Raw genomic sequence first — 20900 nt, forward strand, 5'->3', positions numbered from 1 at the left:
CAATCTTCATTTGGACTTGTGTCCATATATTATCAGTAAATTATTTTCTAATGTTATAAGTGAACCATTAGTTATGGCATTTAGTGTTAAGTGACTGAAGTGACTAAAAGACTAATACGCACCAATATTATCACTGTTTGCCATACCATGATGGCGTGTAAGTTTGGAACAGTGCGATGGTAAAAACTGTGATGTTTCGTAGGTTCTATTAGGGTTTAAAGATCAAAGGCGACATTCCAAATCCGTGCCAAGGTCTCTCGCTCGTCTTCAGCGTATGACAGCGACAGTTGATCGCCATGTGTCTTCTCTGCTATCGGATTACGTGACGAACGTGATATTTTCTCACGCCCCAACGTTCCGAGCATCCTATTGAGACACGGGCTTAGGCTGTGACATACAGTCGCCTATATGCTGCATTTGCATGGCGGATTAGCTTTCCTGGCATCATGTTACGTTATACACGGTTACGTGATAACCTACAATAACGACATTTTTGGCCTTTTACATTACGTTACGCGTCAAACAAACGTATGCGCCGCCTGACGGCATGGAATTACCTAGCGGTGTGGGTGCTCTCGTTTTGTAAAGATTATGTATTTATTATGTAAATAAAGGTACATTTTAACATAAACTAAAATATCTCTAAATTATACTTGAGGCTACCGTTTAAATATGTACATTAAAAAGAAATAAATTGTTGATATTTATCCAATTAGTTAACTTATAAAGACTCCGGAAATGTGGATTTTAAATCGACATCGACCTGTAGTATGTTAAGTCTCACGCTCAACTGCCTGACGCTTTACACAATCAGTACTCGGCTTTAGTGCAATGTGCAATATACTTTCACCACACGGCTTAACAGATGCAACCAAAGGCTCGTACGAAAAGAGCGGTAGGGTTAGGAAACCCTAATGCCGTTCTGAAAGTGGTTGGGTAATGTCTGTGAACTGGCCCACAACAAATTATGACGTTTTGTTGTCAAGTGCAAATACTTAAATTATAAACTCCCAACGTCCATATGCGATGGTAGTTTAATTTCTGTGTACCTAATTTATACATATGTATCTAGGCGACTACATATGTTTTTCTGGGCATGCGCTACAATTTACGACATCATGGTTTTTAATGAATGAGAGTTACGTGTTGACGTTTGATTTTACTGAATTGCTTTTTATTTATTTATTATAATTTTTCAATTGTTATCAGTGCATATTGTAGGTACGTAGTCATAATGTTTGGTAGGTATCTTTAGAGTATAGTGCAGACCACTCACTAACATCTGACATAACTCACATAACCCTATCTTAAGCACCGTTAGAATGCGTTAGATTTTCATCGTTTAGAAGTGGTTGGCTGAATTGACAAAATCATTCCCCGCAGGGAGGTGAAAATTTGTTTGAAAGAGAACGTACAGCGGAGCTGCAAAACTAAATGGATAAATTATAAATGAATTCATGCAATTTTGCGGCTGGTTGTACAAGTGCAATGCTAGCAGTAAATGCATTAATTAAATCCAAGAGCCCGAGACCCTTTGAGTGTGTTAGTGAAGAGTGGGTTTAGCACACTTCACTTTAAGTATTCGCAATCAGTGCCGTTAACACAGGTGTACAGTCAATTGTTTTACAAGTAAACTCGTACACATATGATTTCATAAATAATTGTGAGCTAGATGCATTTACAAAGAGCATAGAGTGGAACAGACCCAGCCAGTTGCACAACATGAGCGATGATACCGATGGGAGCGTTGCGCGTTGTCACGAGTCGCGACAAACGACGTGAAATATAATGCAAACTGGGCTATTTAGAACGTGACCGCGTACGCGTACCCGGCGGCGACACCCAACGATATATTTGCTGACATTGTAAATGATTTTGTATACTTTAATCAATTTCAAAGTACAGTACAGTACAGTACATAAATGACGCATATTTACGGTACTGTACTTTAAAATTGACTGAACAAAGCAAATGGTGTCGCATGATCGCATCGTGTCGCATATTTATAAGACAAAAGCCAAGGTAAAAGACGAAATTAAATAATCAATAGGGGCTGGTATAAAGCGCGAAAAAATGCCATTGCCAAGCAGTTGAACACATATAAGATATACACAGAAAGTCAATCGACAATAAACCAGCCGTTGGGTTTAATAACACGTGTGCGTCAATGTAGCAATGGCCAACCTGTTGTTGTCATGTGTCATCATGACACTGCGAGGAAGCCGCAATAGTAGTTCGAGTAGCGAAGTTTTCCACAGGGCCGTGGTTTAAATCAACAAAACACGCACATACGAGATGCGCCGGAGTAGCGCACGGCACAGTTTGTTTTGCGTTTCGCGGCAAGTCAGCGTAACCGATGGTCCTATTTCAATAGTTTACAGAGAATAGATGAGTTGAAAGCTCAGGCGAATCAGCATAAGAGCTTTTCGATCACTCCAGATGAGCCAGAAGTGACTAAGGCTGCGCATCCAAATAATTATTATACGGCATTTAGTAGTACAAATAAGCAATGCTCCACAACTGGACGCCAATTAAATTAAAAATTTAGGACACAGACATTTATAAATAGATAGCACAGACAAAGTTTAGAATTTACTTGTTTATTCGACCGCACATTTGCAGGTCGTGATTGGGAGCCTCCGCTTTCTATAGTCCCACGTTGCACTGTTTGCAAAATAGTAAGTACAGACTACAGTTAGTTATACGAGAACAACACTACCTTAAGTAAACAAGTGCATTATCCTAAATGACCATATTGAGAAGACGTGTAATGTTGGTTGTTCCGCCCGCACTTTACAACTAAACAAGGAAGTTAGAGAGAAACTATAAACTGATATAGAAATAGGCCAGCGTTTACTGCGCGCTAAAATTATAGGTAATTACATTTATTAATTCCATACACTATACACTTTATAAAGAAATCCGCCGACTTTTATTAAAGATCTTGTTTATTACGTTTCATCACACTTGCTCGAAAAAGATCCTATTTCATGCAGGTGTACTGAAGGGCCAAGGCCTATGCCTATTGATCCCGCTCACGAGCGAGTTATAGCTTTTTTTAATTAGGGCGAGCGAAGCGAGCCCTATCACTATTCGACAAACTATGCATTCTTGTGGTACACTTTACGGAAAAACTGTCGCACTTATAGGTTTGAAATTTAACATAGTAATTTAAATTCATGTCCAGATGTGTTGTCAAACATAAAAATATTATTTTATAAACCTAAAAAAATAAAATTAAAGGAAAACACTTTGTATTACTACTAACGCCATCTGTTAGAAAAATTACAAATTAAAATTCGTGCTAATGTACTATGTGCTAACAACGATGAATACAAAAAAACCGGCCAAGCGCAAGTCGGACTCGCGCACGGAGGGTTCCGCACCATCAACAAAAAATAGAGCAAAACAATCGTGTTTGTTGTATGGGAGACCCCCTTAAATATTTATTATATTTTTAGTATTTGTTGTTATAGCGGCAACAGAGATACTTACCTACATCATTTGTGAAAATTTCAACTGTCTAGCTATCGAGGTTCATGAGATACAGCCTGGTGACAGACGGACGGACGGAGGGACGGACGGACGGACTTTTTTTAAACATCTTTGTTTTGCTATCCAAAATAGACAATTAAAATCAAAACTATTAAGGTAAGTATTTATTATCATCCGGTTTGTTTGTAGATGATAAAAACATGTTAATAATGATAATGCCCGCGCGCAAAAGCAAACACGATCAATCCATAGCGCGCCGCTAAAAGCGCGCCATCTACCGACACAGCACAGTAGATAAGACGTTCTCTCGCACTTCTTCACTCGCACACGGCTATAGACGCTACAGCAACGGAGCGTTGACCGAGCGCCAATCATAGAGGACAAACCGCACGCGTCACTTTCTGACCCTTTTGCGCTCGCTCCAAGATGCTATGCGTGAACGGGATGGAAATATAGGCAGGTGGTTACAGCAACCGACGGCTTGAGCGAGCCGCCATTTTTTAATCAGTGTATCGCTCCTGCGAACTCGTATTGACGCGTATTTAGGAACGTGTGATAATAAACAGTATAATTATGGTGACAGCACCCAACGATGACTGGACAGAAGAACTTTGCATTAAATTGATACACGAATACAGGAAACGTCCTATGTTATGGGACCCTAAGGATCCGTTCTTTTTCAAAAAGGCCATGAAGCCCGAGGCTTGGGAAGGAATTGGCGCGGCGTTAAATATGCCACCAGATGTCTGCAAGCATAAAATGGTAATTTTGTCATCGTCGTTTAGAAGAGAGAAATCCAAAATTATGCACAGCATCAGGGATTCACCAGGTAAGAAAAGTAACTAATATGTAAATAATTTGTTGCTTCATTAATAATTGATCACTTACAATAGCATTGAAACGAATGAGTTCCTAATAATAATTACAAATATTTATTTTATGTTTACTTATCTTTAACTTCACATGTGTTCATTCAGTCCATTGATATTATATTTACTTGCAGACGATGCGACGTACACGAGTACCTGGTTCGCGTTCGAAGAAATGGCGTTTTTGATCGACAAGGGATCGGAGAGGAAACGCCAAACAACGGTGAGATATCTAAATCAAATCTAGTAGCTATGACATCTAAAGTAACTGCGGGTAGTGCCTATACGGACATTGTAATATCCCTTTTTAACATCGCGCGATTTACATAGACAGACACTGTCATTATCATACTGTCATGTTAGTACTATTATTTATTCTGTGGTCATGTGTCGATTGCGCGATCATATTGTAACAGTTTATAAACTGATTTCAGTTAGATGAGTTTTGTTCCCAAAGTTGTGTATAACAGTTTAGCGCATTACATTTACTTGTGTCTTTTTTTGTCGAGGGTCCCACTTTGTGGTTATGGCCTAATTTCGGTAAGTTTTGCCAGTTTTTTCACTAAACTGCCCGTAATTCAGAAATTAGAATTGACAAAGTCGGACATTTTTACTAAACTTTGACACATTTGTGTATTTAAGCCTCGGTAGACCTCATTTTATCTCGATTTTATAGTTATGAATGCTTATGTAAGCTTTTTTTCCCAGGGAATGTTAGACGACGGCTGTGAGGATGGAGCTACAGCTATTAAAAAATCATTAATAGAACATTACAATGAAAAGAAAACCGAAAGCCAAAAGAAAAGTAAAAAATCGATAACTTCCAAGATAGGCACAGTTCATCCAAACGTTAGCGCAAAACCTAATCCGAATCAAGTGACCGCCAGCACAGCAGACGTTGCGTCAACAGTGTCATCACCAGTGCAAGTGACTGCATCACTACCGACGACTGTGCCACCCTTGTTACCCATGCCGAATCTGCAACGAGATGATACTCTTGAAGAAATTAAGTCATTCACTAACTTCATAGCCTACAAGATGAAAAAGTACAGCGAGAGCACTAAAAATTCTGTACAACAAGCAATATGTGATATTATCTTTAAGGCTGATCAAAATGTTTACGACAATACGACTTTCGAGGACAATTTTAGCAGATATCAATCTCCACACAAAGACGCAGAATCGGAAGAGGGCGATATAGAAAACAAGACAATTGACATAGGCAACGGGCAAGTAATTACACTCAAAATGCATCACGATTATCACGACGATTAGAACATACATATAAGGATAAGTTGAGTGTGGCGGATGGTGATACATAATTGATAATTGTTCCAGTGATATTTTGCCTTAATTGTTGTTATAATAATTCATCTTAAATAAATGACTCAGTATTTGTAATATTAATTATTACCTACTCTCCTTGTTTTATTATAAAGATAAATTGTAATTGAGTTGTCATCATAATATAAGCTTTATGGAACAAATATGAAAGTCTAATTAATTATGTATTTTTACAATCGCACTGCGCAGTGGTGAAAATAAGGACGTGCTAGTTTTAGTCTCTGTAACATTTTCATATAGGTACCTATTCAATTTCGCTAGGCATCCGTCAAAAATATTGTTATACTCTGGCACCGCCACTTTCTCAGTAGTAAAAGGCGGCAAATAAAAAAAAAATAGGCGCGATGGGGATAGGAAATTTGAATTTCGCCTTTTTCTTTTGACAAGTTGGGTGCGTTTGAGTATAATTATATTTTTATACATATTGGAATTTAAATGGATGTAGATAGATATGGTTAAGAGTTGTAATCAAAACTACATATGTATATGGCCTGTTTTAAAATAAACGGATTGATTGATTGAAAAGTTAGCATGAAAAAATAATCTTAAAAGCAAAACGAATCAAATATTTTATGATTTATATCCGATAAAACTAATTCAATTCAATATGGTATTTCAAAGCACAGAAGCGAAACTACATTCTGTCACGATTTCGTAACGATGATACTATATTACGTTCTAATGAGGTGCTGCAACATAAGGTTCGTTAAGCTTAATTACAATGTATGTTTATAAAGTTTACAGGCTATTTCATCCAAATAGCGCAGAAATTTGAAACTAGGTATATTACCTACGAGATTTGGCATTTGTTCTTAGGAGTTACAAGGCTGATTTTAAAAATTAATAAAAACTGGATTCAAATAATTTACAAAAAAAAAAAAATGAAATACATTGAACGAAATACGTCACACAACGTGTGTGAAGCCGGTGTTATAGTAATTGTACACAGCTTCGCAAGGTACGAATAAGTTTTTGCACTTTTAGCCTTATTACAATGTAATAAGGTGCGACACTGTAAACAATGCTTACGCCGTATCAATAATAATCCAAAAAGGCTGTCTTAAATCTTAACGAAATGGTCCTTTAAATCGTAACGTGAAAATGTGGTTCTTCTATTAAACTAAAAAAAAATACGGCAGTTTGGCAGGAATATGGTAGTTTAATAAATTTGTCACCACGGCGCGATTATGGCGGCACACGGCAGGTTAAAACAAAGCAAACATTGAGAAATGAGGCCACAAGGGCCATGCGAAGTTCGAGTAGGTACCTACGAAAGTGAACCACGCCGCTCAAGGCTGACCGGTCTCCTCAAACCAAGTGACCTTTACCAGTATTCGAATGATATCCTTGTTCCCACAGAATGTAATTTGTTCAAGGCAAAATGATTCGATATTCGCGACAACAGTATGCAATTTTAATATTGGAAACTGGAAGAAACGATGAGTCGATTAAGTTGATGGAAGCTATTTCATGTGGCGAATGCCTTAAATGACTATGCAATATTACGTCGTTAAAAAGAATATCAACAATTACCTGCTTACTCTAAACCGATAAATACTAGCTAATAGTGTGCAAGTTATTGGGCGGACCGAAGGAAGAAGATCTCGAAAACCGTAGTAAAAGGCGAAACTAATAGAAAAGTGATTGTATTCTAGTTTGTACGAGCGATCCACTCCACTTTTATGGTAAAAACGATACATACACTAAAAATAAAAAATAACGCACTGAAATAAAACAGAAATGGAGCCGCTTTAGTTGTTTAACATATAAACATTAGGAAACCCACAAGACTTGATGAAATGTTTCTAATAATGGGCATACTATATTACGTAGCTGTTTCGTACGTGTAAAGTTCGTTAGAAGCGGTGTTTTTTGCTTATGAATAAAAATAAGACTCCTGTCTTACGCTTATCCAAATCCAAACGTACACTGCAATTAGTTAGAATGTTCAAAAGTTATCTCTCTAAAACAGTTTTTGTTCAATTGGCTGAAAAGGATGCCTAACAATTGTCACAGTGATCTGTCGTCAAAAAGAAGAATTGAAAAGTAAAATACACCACCGGACGCCTAATGCATCATTAATTTTAATTATGTGAGTATTTTTATCTGAAAAGAGCAATTGTGATTCATTTTTGTAATTAATATAACATTGCTACTATATCTAGACTCAAAATCCGACAAGAGACGAAAGATATGTAGAGTCCGGTTATAACGACGCCCAAGGGACCGCTGATATTACGTCGTTCTAAACGGACGTCGTACAAAACGAACTGCCAATTTTAATATATTTTTTTAATCAAAATAATTACGTCATTTTGTACTTATGCGACAATCAAAGAAAAAAACAATTCCTTTAAAATATTTATTTACGTTAGTATTACAATGTCTTAAATGGAGAGACTTGTGTGTTTAGACGAAGCCACTTTTCAAGGTACGCGTAGTCAACTCACTCGTCATCCGCAAATTACTCGAATCCCGTAAAATAAAAAGTCGTAATTCTTGGGGATCTAATCCAGCTGACGTTGTTTTATCACACAGTTCCTATGGCCATCTCCTGTGTCCATAGATCAGCTCGAAGGTACCTACCAAAATATTGAATTGTACCTAACTTATGTACATAATTATGTATGTGAAGTTTAAGCTCAATTGAATAATGGGAATTGGGTTTTATTTAGTTTGCAAAATTACGAAAAGTTACATGACTATTTCATCTTGCTGCGTATAGGCAAAAGGGGAAGGGGAGTTAGGTGCACGGGACGGAGTAAGCTTAATTCTTACCAACTATTTATTTGTAAAAGCTACGTCGCTCGTCGTTGTAACCGGACTTGACGGACGGATTTTGAGTCAATTTCCGTCGTTAAAAGCGATCGGTCGTTATAAGCGGAGTCGTAATAAACGGTTGTACTTTCATAGTAGCTCATACTAAAACCAAACAAGTGCCTATACTTACGTCGCTATAAGCGGTTGGTTGTTATATGCGAAGTCGTACTAATCGGACTCTACTGTATAATTTTTTTTATAACACTAGATTTCTTGGCACATATTTGTGTAATAAAACAAATTTGAGAAAATATTGTATTTGACATATATCTTAACTCGTTTTTAAATTAAGGGAGGGCTATTAGCTACATCTACTGCCGTATATTGAGAATTCACCAGTAACAATGTGCTACCCCATCCATACTAAACTAATGTTGTAATTAGGCGAACACGACTTCGAGCCATTTTCACTCGTCACTCATCCCTGGTTTTCCACACGCGTAAAATTGCTCGCGAGGCATTTGCATCAAAATGTACATACTAATGTAGAGTAGGTACCTTAGCACTAAAGAAGACAACGTGACCGTCATCTACACAAGTATGATCCTATAAATAGAAACCATGCACACCATAACGCTGATAACAATGTAGGTATGTATACGTAACAAGGAAATAAGTAGGATTTCTGTGTGGTTCTTTCTATGTTTGCATTGCACGCTGTTGAGAAAAGTGGAGTCGGGCTTCGTTCGGGGACAAAGAATTTTAAATTATTAAAGCCGACTGGAGCAAACGAGGGTGAGCGTTAAGCACATTCTGTTGTCCATGTAATTATTATTTCATGAGGCGACTTTTCTCTGCGTGGTTTTATTGTGATCTTATTTGTTGAAAAAAAAATCAAGTAGGTATACTAAGTCTGATCGCACTCGAGGAGGCATTTAGCGGGCACCTCAGTTAGTAACGTTTGCAAATAAATAATAGTACATTACTACAGAGGCCGGGACAAAAGGGGTTGCCGGCCGAAGACATATAATATAGAGAGGATAGGTCTGAGGCGGGCAACCCCATATTTCCCGCCGAGGTATGTATAGTGCTTTTCTCAAACATGCAATGAAATAAATAAAATAAAAAATCCACGACACCCAAGTTTTATTTATAGAAAAACTAAAATTAAACTACACCCAAAATATAACTAACACCTACCTATATCTTTATCACGCGTATGTTTTACACGAGTCGTGTATTTTTACTACCCGTATATTTTCATGTATCTTTGATTTTTTCGCCTTGTATCCGTCTGACTGTCGTTTTCGTTACATAAGTTTACATAGTCTTTCATGTTTCACATACATCGTTGCTTTATGCATGGAGTAAATAAGTATAATTTCCAGTTTCCACAGTGTTGACGATTTTGTAGTTACTTTCATTTCTTTAAAATATGCCACAAAACTGTTTCCAATAAACTGTAAGCATTTTTCTTAGTTTCTCAAATAATAAAATTGCCATAAGCAACCATATACATAGGTACTTCGTCTTTGACTTGGCGGCAGAGGCAGCAAGTTATTTAAAATCAATTCTGCTTACGCTGCCAATTCTAACTCCTACGATTACAATTTCATTATTAAGTCGGAACTCATATTAAAGTAAAAAAATCAACAACGCACCATAAATCCAATAAAACAGAAATACAGAATGAAATTTTTTCAACTTTGCCTCCATAACAATTTAAAAAAAAAATAACTACGCGTGTTTGAGTAGACCTTTTTACCGCTAACGTTTAGATGAAATATTTTAAATGTTTTTATTTGTGTAGTTAAATTTGTAATTTAAAATTATAAAATTTGGTTAATAATGTATTATTTATTATGTTCATGTTGATTTTATACAAATAAAACTGCAAATTATAGCAAACATTGATTTTTGTTTTTTTTTATAGGCGTAGTGGCAGAGTGTCATTACGAACCATAAAGCAAATACTGCCTCTAGTTTTTTTTTAAATGGATGAATGCCACGATGCTGTGTCACAAATATCTGTGAAATGGAAATTAAAAAAGAGGACTTTGCCGGCCTAGGCCTGCAAGATTTGTATGAAATTCCATTAACGACCTCTTGTCCTAGCCGCACCTGAAACGTCATACTTCGCAGCCCATTATAAGGAACATAACATCAATATTTCATTGCATGTTTGAGAAAATAAATTTTCGAGTTGTTAGAGTAAGGTACTTAGTATTTGTAACCCGGTATTTAATCATAATGACGCATGATTTTAATCTATATATATAAATGCAAGTGTCCTGACTGACTGACTGACTGACTGACTGACTGACTGACTGATTCATCAACGCAGAGCCGAAACTACAAAAGCTAGAAAGTTGAAATTTGCACACTAGGTTGAATTTATAAAGTGTACAAGAGATAAGAAGCGATTTTGAAAAATTCAATCCCTAAGGGGGTTAAAAAGGGGATGAAAGGTTGTATGGGGTGCAAGTTTTATTTTAAGCTAGGAATTTGAAACTTTGTAAAAATGTAGTATATTAAAAAATAAGAAAACTAATTTCTGCGTTTTTGAAAATTCATCCCCCAAGGTGGTGAAAAAGGGGTTGAAAGTTTGTATAGAGATCAAATATTTTTGTGAGTGCTGGACTTGTAACTTTGTATATGGGGATATTATTATAAGACGGGAAAAGTAATTTCAGCGTTTTTGAAAATTCATCCCCTAACAGGGTTAAAAAGGGGTTGAAAATTTGAATCTATTACAAATGCTTTGAAACTTCTTAGAAAGGCATAATAGCCGATGACAAAAAAAGTAATTGCGACGTTTTAGGTAATTCAACCCCTAAGGGGGTAAAAAAGGGGATGAAACTTTGTCCTGGGGTGCAAATTTTATTTTAAGCTAGGACCTTGAAACTTCGTAAAAAGGTATTAAATTAAAAAACGAGAAAACTAAATTCAGCGTTTTCAAAAATTCATCCCCGAAGGTGGTGAAAAAGGGGTTGAAAGTTTGTATGGAGATCAAATATTTTTGTGAGTGTGGGACTTGAAACTTTGTATATGGGTATATTATTATAAGACAGGAAAAGTAATTTCAGCGTTTATGAAAATTCATCCCCTAACAGGGTTAAAAAGGGGTTGAAAATTTGAATCCATTACAAATGCTTTGAAACTTCTTAGAAAGGCATAATAGCCGATTACAAAAAAAAGTAATTGCGACGTTTTAGGAAATTCAACCCCTAAGGGGGTAAAAAAGGGGATGAAACTTTGTCTTGGGGTGCAAATTTTATTTTAAGCTAGGACCTTGAAACTTTGCAAAAAGGTATTAAATTAAAAAACAAGAAAACTAATTTCAGCGTTTTTAAAAATTCATCCCCCGAGGTGGTGAAAAAGGGGTTGAAAGTTTGTACGTAGATAAAATATTTTTGAGAGTGCGGGACTTGAATCTTTGTATAAAGCCATATTATTAGAACTCAAGAAAAGTAATTCCAGCGTTTTTAAAAATTCATCTGTTAAAAGGGTTAAAAAGGGGATGAGAGGTTGGGTTCAAGATTTATTTTAAGCTAGGAATTTGAAACTTTGTAAAAATGTATTATATAAAAAAATAAGAAAACGAATTTCAGCGTTTTCGAAAATTCATCCCCCAAGGAGGAGGTGAAAAAGGGGTTGAAAGTTTGTATGGAGATCAAATATTTTGGTGAGTGTGGGACTTTAAACTTTGTATATGGGTATATTATTATAAGACAGGAAAAGTAATTTCAGCGTTTTTAAAAATTCATCCCCTAACAGGGTTAAAAAGGGCTTGAAAGATTGAATCCATTACAAATGCTTTGAAACGTTTTAGAAAGGCATAATAGCCGATTGCAAAAAAAAGGAATTGCGACGTTTTAGGACATTCAACCCATAAGGGAGTAAAAAAGGGGATGAAACTTTGTCTTAAGGTCCAAATTTTATTTTAAGCTAGGACCTTGAAACTTCGCAAAAAGGTATTAAATTAAAAAACAATAAAACTAATTTCAGCGTATTTAAAAATTCATCCCTCGAGGTGGTGAAAAAGGGGTTGAAAATTTGTACGGAGATCAAATATTTTTTAGAGTGCGGGACTTGAATCTCACTCAAGAAAAGTCATTTCAGCGTTTTTAAAAATTCAACCCTTAAAAGGGTTAAAAAGGGGTTGAAAGATTGTATAGGGTTTAAATTTTATTTTAAGCTACGAATTTGTAACTTCGTAAAAAGTTATTTCATTAAAAGAGAAGAAAACTAATGTCAGCGTTTTTCAACATTCAACATTTAAGGTGGTGAAAAAGGGGTTGAAAATTTGTATGGAGGTCAAAATTTTTTGTAAGTGCGGGACTTGAATCTTTGTATAATGACATATTATTAGAATACGTAAAAAGTCATTTCAGCGTTTTTAAAAATTCATCCCCTATAAGGGTCCAAAAGGGGTTGAAAGTTTGTATAGGGTTCAAATTTGATTTAAAGCTAGGAACTTGAAACTTCGTAAAAAGGTATTTTATTAAAAAACAAGAAAACCTTTTTAGCGTTTTTAAAAATTCATCCCTCGAGGAGGTGAAAAAGGGGTTGAAAGTTTGTATGGAGATGAAATATTTTTGAGAGTGCGGGACTTAAATCTTTGTATAAAGCCATATTATTAGAACACAAGAAAACTAATTTCAGCGTTTTTAAAAATTCATCCCATGACAGGGTTATAAAGGGGTTGAAAGATTGTATAGGTTATAATTTTATTTAAAGCTAGGAACTTGAAGCTGAAGCTTCGTAAAAAGGTAATTTATTAAGAGAAAAGAAAACTAATTTCAGAGTCTTTGATAATTCATCCCCCAAGGTGGTGAAACGGGGGTCGAAAATTTGTATGGAACCAAAATATTTATTTGAGTGCGGGACTTGAATCGTTGTATAAAGGCATATTATTACAATACAAGAAAAGTAATTTCAGCGTTTTTAAAAATTCATCCCCTAAAAGTTTAAACATGGGTTGAGAGTTGGTAGAGGGTTCAAATTTTATTTAAAGCTATGAACTTCAAATTTCGTAAATAAAGATAAGATAAAGATAAAAGATAGTTTATTCAAGTAGGTATACGTTACAATGCGCTTATGAACGTCAAATAAAGCTAGGTAGACCGGCTCCAACCCTACACCTCTGCCCCGAGAAGATTTGAATCCCCCCTCAATTGGAGGAGGGTATAGGTAGTTAGGTAGTAGATTTTATTAAATAGTGGACTTGAAAATCTTCTGGGGGTTGAGAGAGATTATAATCGAGAACAATTTTATTCAGTTAGGGGCTTGAAACTTCGTAGCCAGGTTGTGAAAGACAAATCTCATGCGTTGTATAATAATTAACAAATGATTAACCGTCCCTACTGCTATCTTTTGCTGCATAATGTTCTAAGCTAATGTAGAATTTATAACCACCAATATACAAATCCACGCGTACGAAGTCGCGGGCAACAGCTAGTCTTGTTATAAAAACAACTTGGAACCAACTTAGACGCATAAATAAGGTCGTTAAAATGAAAAACCGCGTATTGTTCGAGATCAGTGAGTATTCAACGTATAGTACAATCGAGCAGCATCCCGCATCCATAAAATATGATCAAGGCAGCGAAACCGCAGCAAACAGCGCGGGTGAAAGGCTAATACAGCACACTATAATACAAATCACAATTACGCGGCAACATTAGCCAAGATCGCAATTGCGAATGCAAACGACATGCTTTCCTCTGAATAGCACAACAAAGACTTGTCGGTTTCGCGTTGTGCTGTTGAGCCTGTTGAAATGAATTTCAGTCGCTTCTCTTAAGAAGCGACTTAACTTACGCATAGATTTACACGATTTAGCTAAAGGCACCCCAACCAACTATTGTTAAGCTTCTTTAGTCTCATGAACCTACTATCAAAATAGGTTTCCTGGATTCAAAGATCTGCCAGCTTGATATCCAACCATGTGCTTTAACCGTCGAAGCTATTGTATGAAGCATTTCACGAAGATGTTGATATCCTATTGTAGCGAAACAATCACCAATTACTCCATCACAGGTTCCCAAGTGTTTGGGGCTTTTTGCGCCGTTCATGACATGTCATTCTTTACTAACAAAACAAGTGAAGGCAGAAACAATAAACAATGTCATCCGCCGTACGCAAATGTCCTTGACCGTTATGTAGGAATGTATGAAATGTTGCAATACAAACGGAGGAGGAGGAGGATGATACGTATTTATTAGTCGTTTCATACCCTGGATTAGGTACTTAGTTAGGAAGTCAACACACATAACGACACAGAATCGGCTTTAGCTACTCACATATCCCATATTATTGTATTAATGCTGCCTGTATCTTCGGTGTGCCGTAGTTGGAGGCGTTGAGTGTTATTTATGGAAAATCGGACTAATTCGCTGTTTTCGCATAGAAATAAATTATTGCTTTACAGTCTAATGCGATTCGGAATCGATATGTGTAGTGAATTCCTTATGCTATGCAGGGTTCGGTTCGGTCTAGAACGCCGCGCTAGCTGGAAGGTTGCGGCGACCGAACGAGGGCATCGCCTTATCCGCCGTACCCAAGGTGTGCAGGCATATAAGCCTACTTCTTTGCACTATCAGACCGAAACAAGATAAATATACTAATCATGACATTGATCTGTGTTTGGCCTCTAAGTCACAAGTTTACGATCTAAATATATCATTGAACTATTATTATCTTACGTACTTAGGTAAAACAGTTAAAATCTTACCTGATTCATTCGTGTAGGCTAGAAACCGGAGAAAAGCTATTATTTAGCAAGCAGTTACAATACAAACAACTTTTAAATTATACTATAAACATACTTGACTTCATCAACAATTTCAAGGAGCCATAGGTGGAAACATACCTGTAAAGATAAAAAGAACCAGTTTAGTTATCGATTCTTCGTTGCAACTCGGGGCACAATTAGGACGCTTCGATTATAGTCAATTACACAAGTCATTAAAAAAATATATGTATGATAATTCAACGTAATAATGCTTTGGAATATAAATGTATAGCTGTTGGAGGTCGTCAAGATTTTTGCCTCCTGTTAGGTATTTGGAAAGTAACGGAACGTAAACGTTAATCAGCTATCCACCAGTTTATGAAAACATTTTTCTACAAGCATGTTAATTTTCCGTAAAAAAAATATTAAACAAAAATTATATTCTCTAGTAGTCTTCCGTTGGCGTGGTAGACACAGGTACAAGATAAAATAATATCAGGCCAATCGCTGTAAGTTTCTTTGTAATAATAATGGGGCATTCGATGAATGTCGCGCCGCGTTATCGGGCATCAGGAGTCGCAGCGCGTTGCTGGACATAAATTAGCCGCGGACCGGAACTTTCTCGTGAACCGCGAAGGCGCCGTTTATTAAATCGAGATGTAGAAATCGACAGGTGGTTGGTTGGACATAGCTGCCGACTGCTGGCCAGAGGCTGGTTCCACTATTTAAAGGCTGCTGCAGAATGTCAGCCGAACAGGTCATTTTATTTTTAAAGTGATGCAGTTTCAGTAACATTAAGTAAAATTTCTACAATAAAATCTACATAATCTAAAAACCTAAAGCACAAAATAGTAATTATTATAGATATAGATAGACATAAAAAAAATGCGTGAGGGTCGTGGAACACTCGGTTGGAACGAAGTTAAGAAAGGGGCGTGACGGAATTAGTGTTAACGCCCAAGGTGGAAATACTACCATATGACACATACTGCTTTTCAAATCACATAATTATGAGGAAATCATTTTCATGTTCATGTGGAAATACTACCATATGACACATACTGCTTTTCAAATCACATAATTATGAGGAAATCATTTTCATGTTCATGCCCATGTCCTTCGTGTTCGTGTCCGTCATCCTAATTCTCATTCTTTCTCAAACGTATGGGGTTGTGACGGAAGAATCTTACACTATTTCGCCTATTTAGCCCCCTCCGTCAGTCCATCTCCATCAGTCACGTCCGTACCATCCGATAAGGAACATCGTTCCAAAAACTTGAAATATGGCAAGTTTGTAATGTATAATGTGTAATGTCAGATTAGATTGTCAGAAACTATGTGGAATTGAGCCCGTGATAACTCTTGATAAGCAAATGTAAGTCGGCCGTTCACCTACACGCCCACTGATATACTCAGTATATTTTTGAATACATTAGGAAAGATACTAGTTAATGCAGGTCGAAGCTTCAACTGTCGCATAAAGGTGAAAAACAAATGCTGATTGCACGCAACTATTCAGTCACACAATGCATAATGCCAGTATTATTTCAAATTAATTTTTCCCACGGTAGGTCTTACAGAAATCTCCTTTTAGTTACCTTGTAGAGCGTTGATAGTAATTTATGAATGGTAGTTTGAATGAAAACTTGTAGACGGCAACAGGTTATACCTGCTGAAAGTGCTGATCATAAGATACATCACATTTTTGATGTAGCAGTAAGTATACGAAGTAAAATTTCCACTAAGCAATAAACAGTGTTTCAGTTATTTAAAGGAAAAAGAATGTTATTATACATCCCGGACGACTTTAAATACCAGTAAGCGTATTCTGTTTGAATGTAAATTATGATCTATCAGTGTCTAAACTGATATTTCTTCAACCTGAAACGTCACTTTTAATACTAACAGATCAAATCCAGGTCATGTTCATAACCTGTTATTACAATCAGAATACACCTCCTGGACAAATTCCTTCATCACAAATTACCTCATCAGGATACTGACGCCGGAGGGTGCAGACTGCAGACACTAAGTGGAAAAAAACGGATTCAGGCATCCATTGAAGAGTGAAGACCAATCAGAGCGTTTAAGAATGTTATTTCGCGTGCCCGCGCGTACTACTCGCGTCGATTGAGGCTGCATTGAAAAATACAAGGAACCCGATCAAGTGATCAATACAAAGAACACCGGGGAGGGGAGTTAATAAATAAATAAAAAAGACTATTAACATTAATCAAGGGCTTCTATAGGTCTACCGTTTAACGGAGGCGATTGGTAAAAAGTTATGGTCAGATACTGGTTCAAGGGCTGGCTGCAAGAAGCTCGTTTGTATTATTTTAAGTAAAAATGTATTCAATAGTTTTAATTCCAAAAACTCACGTACCTCCTACTAGAAACTCGCAGCGCAACTTCTTTTCTAACCACCTGTGACAAATGGTATTGCACACCTATAAATATCAGAACTCAATTTTTCAGGAATCAGATTTGAAAATTAATATTAACAAAACAAAAATCTTAACAGCATCAAAGGTATCTAAGAGACATAGACCAATTAAACTAAATGACACTATTTTGGAACAAGTCGATAGCTTTAAATATCTCGGGAGTACCTATCATTAATAGTGTTGAGTCGCTCACTAGTGAGGCACCTCATTTGTACCACTCATTTTGTTAATTTATCGCAGTACTTCGTAACGCAAAAATGTCTTACTTCACTCCTCTATTCATTTTACTCATATACTCGCGCACATCACAAACACCTCTTGCCACACAAATCATTCACACACTTCAAATTAAAAAAAAAACTCTTATCCGTTCAAATTCACTCGCGAGTCTCGCGACCCTCAAAACTCATACACTCCTCACAACTCGCAACAAAGTCCCTGGATCGCGCGAGGCGCTAGGTGCTCGCCTGCTCGCCAACACTCAAAACTCAAATGTCTCAAATGAAGAAACGAGTAATAATCCACACTGTCAACTGCCGAACTACAAACCTTATTGCAACGACAAAAGGTCCACCGAGAAATGCGTTGAGTTTGTACCACTCACCGCCTCTCTGTGACATGAACCCCTCAAAAATCCTTTCAAAATGAATCAATGAATTAGAAATACCCAAAGAGGGAGTGAGACCGACACGCGACGTACTTCAATATCGCTTCGCGTCACCACCGAAAATACGTTATTGCGCTGCAAGCTTTCATACATCTTAAAAAAATTGTCGCTGTTGGAATTAATGGAATAGTTGACGCTGAAAATATGCTAGTACCTCACCTCATTTGAAGTAAGACATTGTAACACCTCATTTTAGAAAATGAGGTACTCATACAAACTCATTTTAAATTGATGTCCTACCCATCACTAATCATTAATAACAAATCAAGATCTAGTCAAGATATTATTACTCGAATCGCAATAGCCAAACAAGCCTTTAACAATAAAAAACATATTTTCAAATCTAAAATGTCTACGAACACTAAAAAACATTTTATTAAATCCTACATCTGGAGCATCGCCTTATACGCCTGCGAAACGTGGACACTGACACAAAGAGATAGAGAAAGATTGGAAAGCTTCGAAATGTGGTGTTGGCGGAGAATGGAAGGGATTAGTTGGACAGAAAAAATATCAAATGTTAGGGTTCTCGATAGGATTACAGAGAAAAGAAATATAATAAAAACAATAGAAAATAGAAGAGGAATACTAATTGGACATCTGCTAAGACACGACCTGTTCCTTAAGAACATCATAGAAGGAAAAATAGAGGGAAAGAGAAGGAGAGGAAGACCGAGGAAAAAATATTTCAACCAAATAAAAGAAAAGGTTCAGGTCGTGTCATACCAGAAGGTTAAGGAGTTGGCAGAGGACCGGATGAGTTGGAGATTGCTCCACCGACAAGAGCACAGCTCTTAAATAAGAAGAAGAAGAAGAAGAAATATCAGATGACAAAAGAAGCCAAAGTTATTTAAGTCCATTATAAGTATAAATGTTGACTAAGAGCTGTAAATAATTTAGCTTCCAATCCAATTACATAGTCACAAATCTACTTGTGGCATATAATATAACACATATAATGGAAATTCTTCCAGTAGTAGTAGTACTTTAATAACTAAACTTTCGTGAGACACAGACATATATTATTAAATACACTTTCGGCTTAAAATACGTGAGTGACAATACAAATCCTCTTTATTGTACAACCTCAGAATAAATGTACATGGAAACAAATAATACATGAAGACAGAGGTAAACAACAGGCGGCCTTATCGCTAAAGAGCGGTCTCTTCCAGACAACCTTTAGGTAGTGGAGAAATGAAACCCGTGACCCGTTTTAATATATTTAATATTATGTTTAGTAGTTGTACTTGTACCAAACCTATAGTGACCTATTGATGAAACGGTCTCAGCAGCCATTGAAACATTGCATGGTACGCGGGCACAGCCATTTTCGAAACTTTAGTTGCAGAGTGCCAGCGCCAGCGCCACCGAGCCTTGCGCAACACGCCCGGAGCTCTCCGGCGTTCCCACGCGGATTTCGTATAAACAGGTGCTATGTTACATCAAACTAAGTTAATTGGCAAATGTCAAATGCCAGCACAAAGGAACAACAAGTTACTAAGGAATCTAAGGATAGCAATAACTCGTACGGAACATTGATCGTTACACTACACACCTACCTATTGATGTGTCAAATAAATAGATATACTTTAATGAAGTATGAAATTATGTTTACGACTGTAAAAGAGAAACATAACTCATTGCGTTGTTAGGGTCAAGCGAGACACGATCTATAGGTAGTTTCTAAAGACCCAAACATAATTTCGATTGGGATGCATTTGAATAACGCCTAAAAGGTTGCCTGCTGCGCCTATATGTATTTACGAGTAGGTTCCGCCACGCCTTTGCCCTTTAGATTTACATTACATCTAAATAGCTTCGTGAATACTAAGAACGCAAGGCTACTTTTTGTCTATTTGAGAACATAATAGGTACGGTTCATTTAAGTTACTAAAAAACGCCCGGAACAAACCAATACACTTGTCAAGTAACATAGTTTAAAGAAGCAGGAGAGCGGTCTTATAAGAAAAAAAACTTTCAAGGTAAAATGGAAATACATACCAGACCGCTTATGCATTTAACATAGCAGCATAGTTTTTACGTCGATTCAGTGTTAATTATACGGCACTCTCCAGCCGATAAAGACAATCCGTCAATAACGATTAATATAACAGTAGTAAACTGGCTAGCACATTTCAAAGCTGGTCTAATTATGCGGTAAACTGCAATAGCTGAGGGCAGGAATGCTACAGCAACGCAAATTGCAGGTCGGATCGGTAAGGTGTGTACGGATCGACAACCTTCCATTCTCCCGACGAGGTGCGCGCCAATGTCTGAGCGGTCATTAAATATCACTCGTTAACCGACGACAATTGCTGCGCTTGATTTAATTCATGGCTATTAAATTCCTCGGTGATTATGGAATGCAAGGGCTAGACCTAAAAACGTTACGCAATGAGATAAATTACACGACGTCTTCTGATTCCATTACCTACTCGCAATTCAGTGCTCGAATAAAAATAAACGTATTTCCTTTACACTTGTAAATTAACGATTGATTGAACATAGATACTCAATGCATTACATTATGGCCGGGTCAAATACCTAATACTGGATTTAATAATTATAATAAGCATATCTAG

At 36.8% G+C, this 20900-nt stretch overlaps 2 protein-coding genes across 3 annotated transcripts in view; one reads left to right on the plus strand and one right to left on the minus strand.

Annotated features, from left to right (window-relative positions):
- The window catches only part of LOC134659596 (CCR4-NOT transcription complex subunit 6), a 184177-nt gene that overhangs the window by 95002 nt on the left and 68275 nt on the right, over nucleotides 1-20900 (minus strand). Inside the window, exon 5 of one of the 2 annotated variants that reach the window (XM_063515271.1) lies at nucleotides 15205-15222. The exons of the other annotated variant lie outside the window; for it this stretch is intronic. Coding sequence (XP_063371341.1) covers nucleotides 15205-15222 — 18 coding nt within the window. The remainder of the gene's footprint in view (nucleotides 1-15204; nucleotides 15223-20900) is intronic. 2 annotated transcript variants of the gene reach the window in all.
- Nucleotides 3838-5639, plus strand: LOC134662190 (uncharacterized). Its single transcript, XM_063518458.1, has 3 exons — nucleotides 3838-4324; nucleotides 4499-4587; nucleotides 5073-5639. Exons 1-3 carry the CDS (start codon nucleotides 4069-4071, stop codon nucleotides 5637-5639), a joined length of 912 nt encoding a protein of 303 aa, XP_063374528.1. The 5' UTR covers nucleotides 3838-4068.

This window comes from Cydia amplana, chromosome 2, assembly GCF_948474715.1.
Source record: "Cydia amplana chromosome 2, ilCydAmpl1.1, whole genome shotgun sequence".
NCBI lineage: Eukaryota > Metazoa > Arthropoda > Insecta > Lepidoptera > Tortricidae > Cydia > Cydia amplana.

What these genes read in the sequence shown, in the direction of transcription:
- LOC134662190 (XM_063518458.1), top strand. Translation starts at nt 4,069, where the DNA reads ATGGTGACAGCACCCAACGATGACTGGACAGAAGAACTTTGCATTAAA. An exon ending in CAGCATCAGGGATTCACCAG is followed by an intron (nt 4,325 to 4,498) that starts GTAAGAAAAGTA and finishes ATTTACTTGCAG; the next exon opens with ACGATGCGACGTACACGAGT. An exon ending in AGAGGAAACGCCAAACAACG is followed by an intron (nt 4,588 to 5,072) that starts GTGAGATATCTA and finishes TTTTTTTCCCAG; the next exon opens with GGAATGTTAGACGACGGCTG.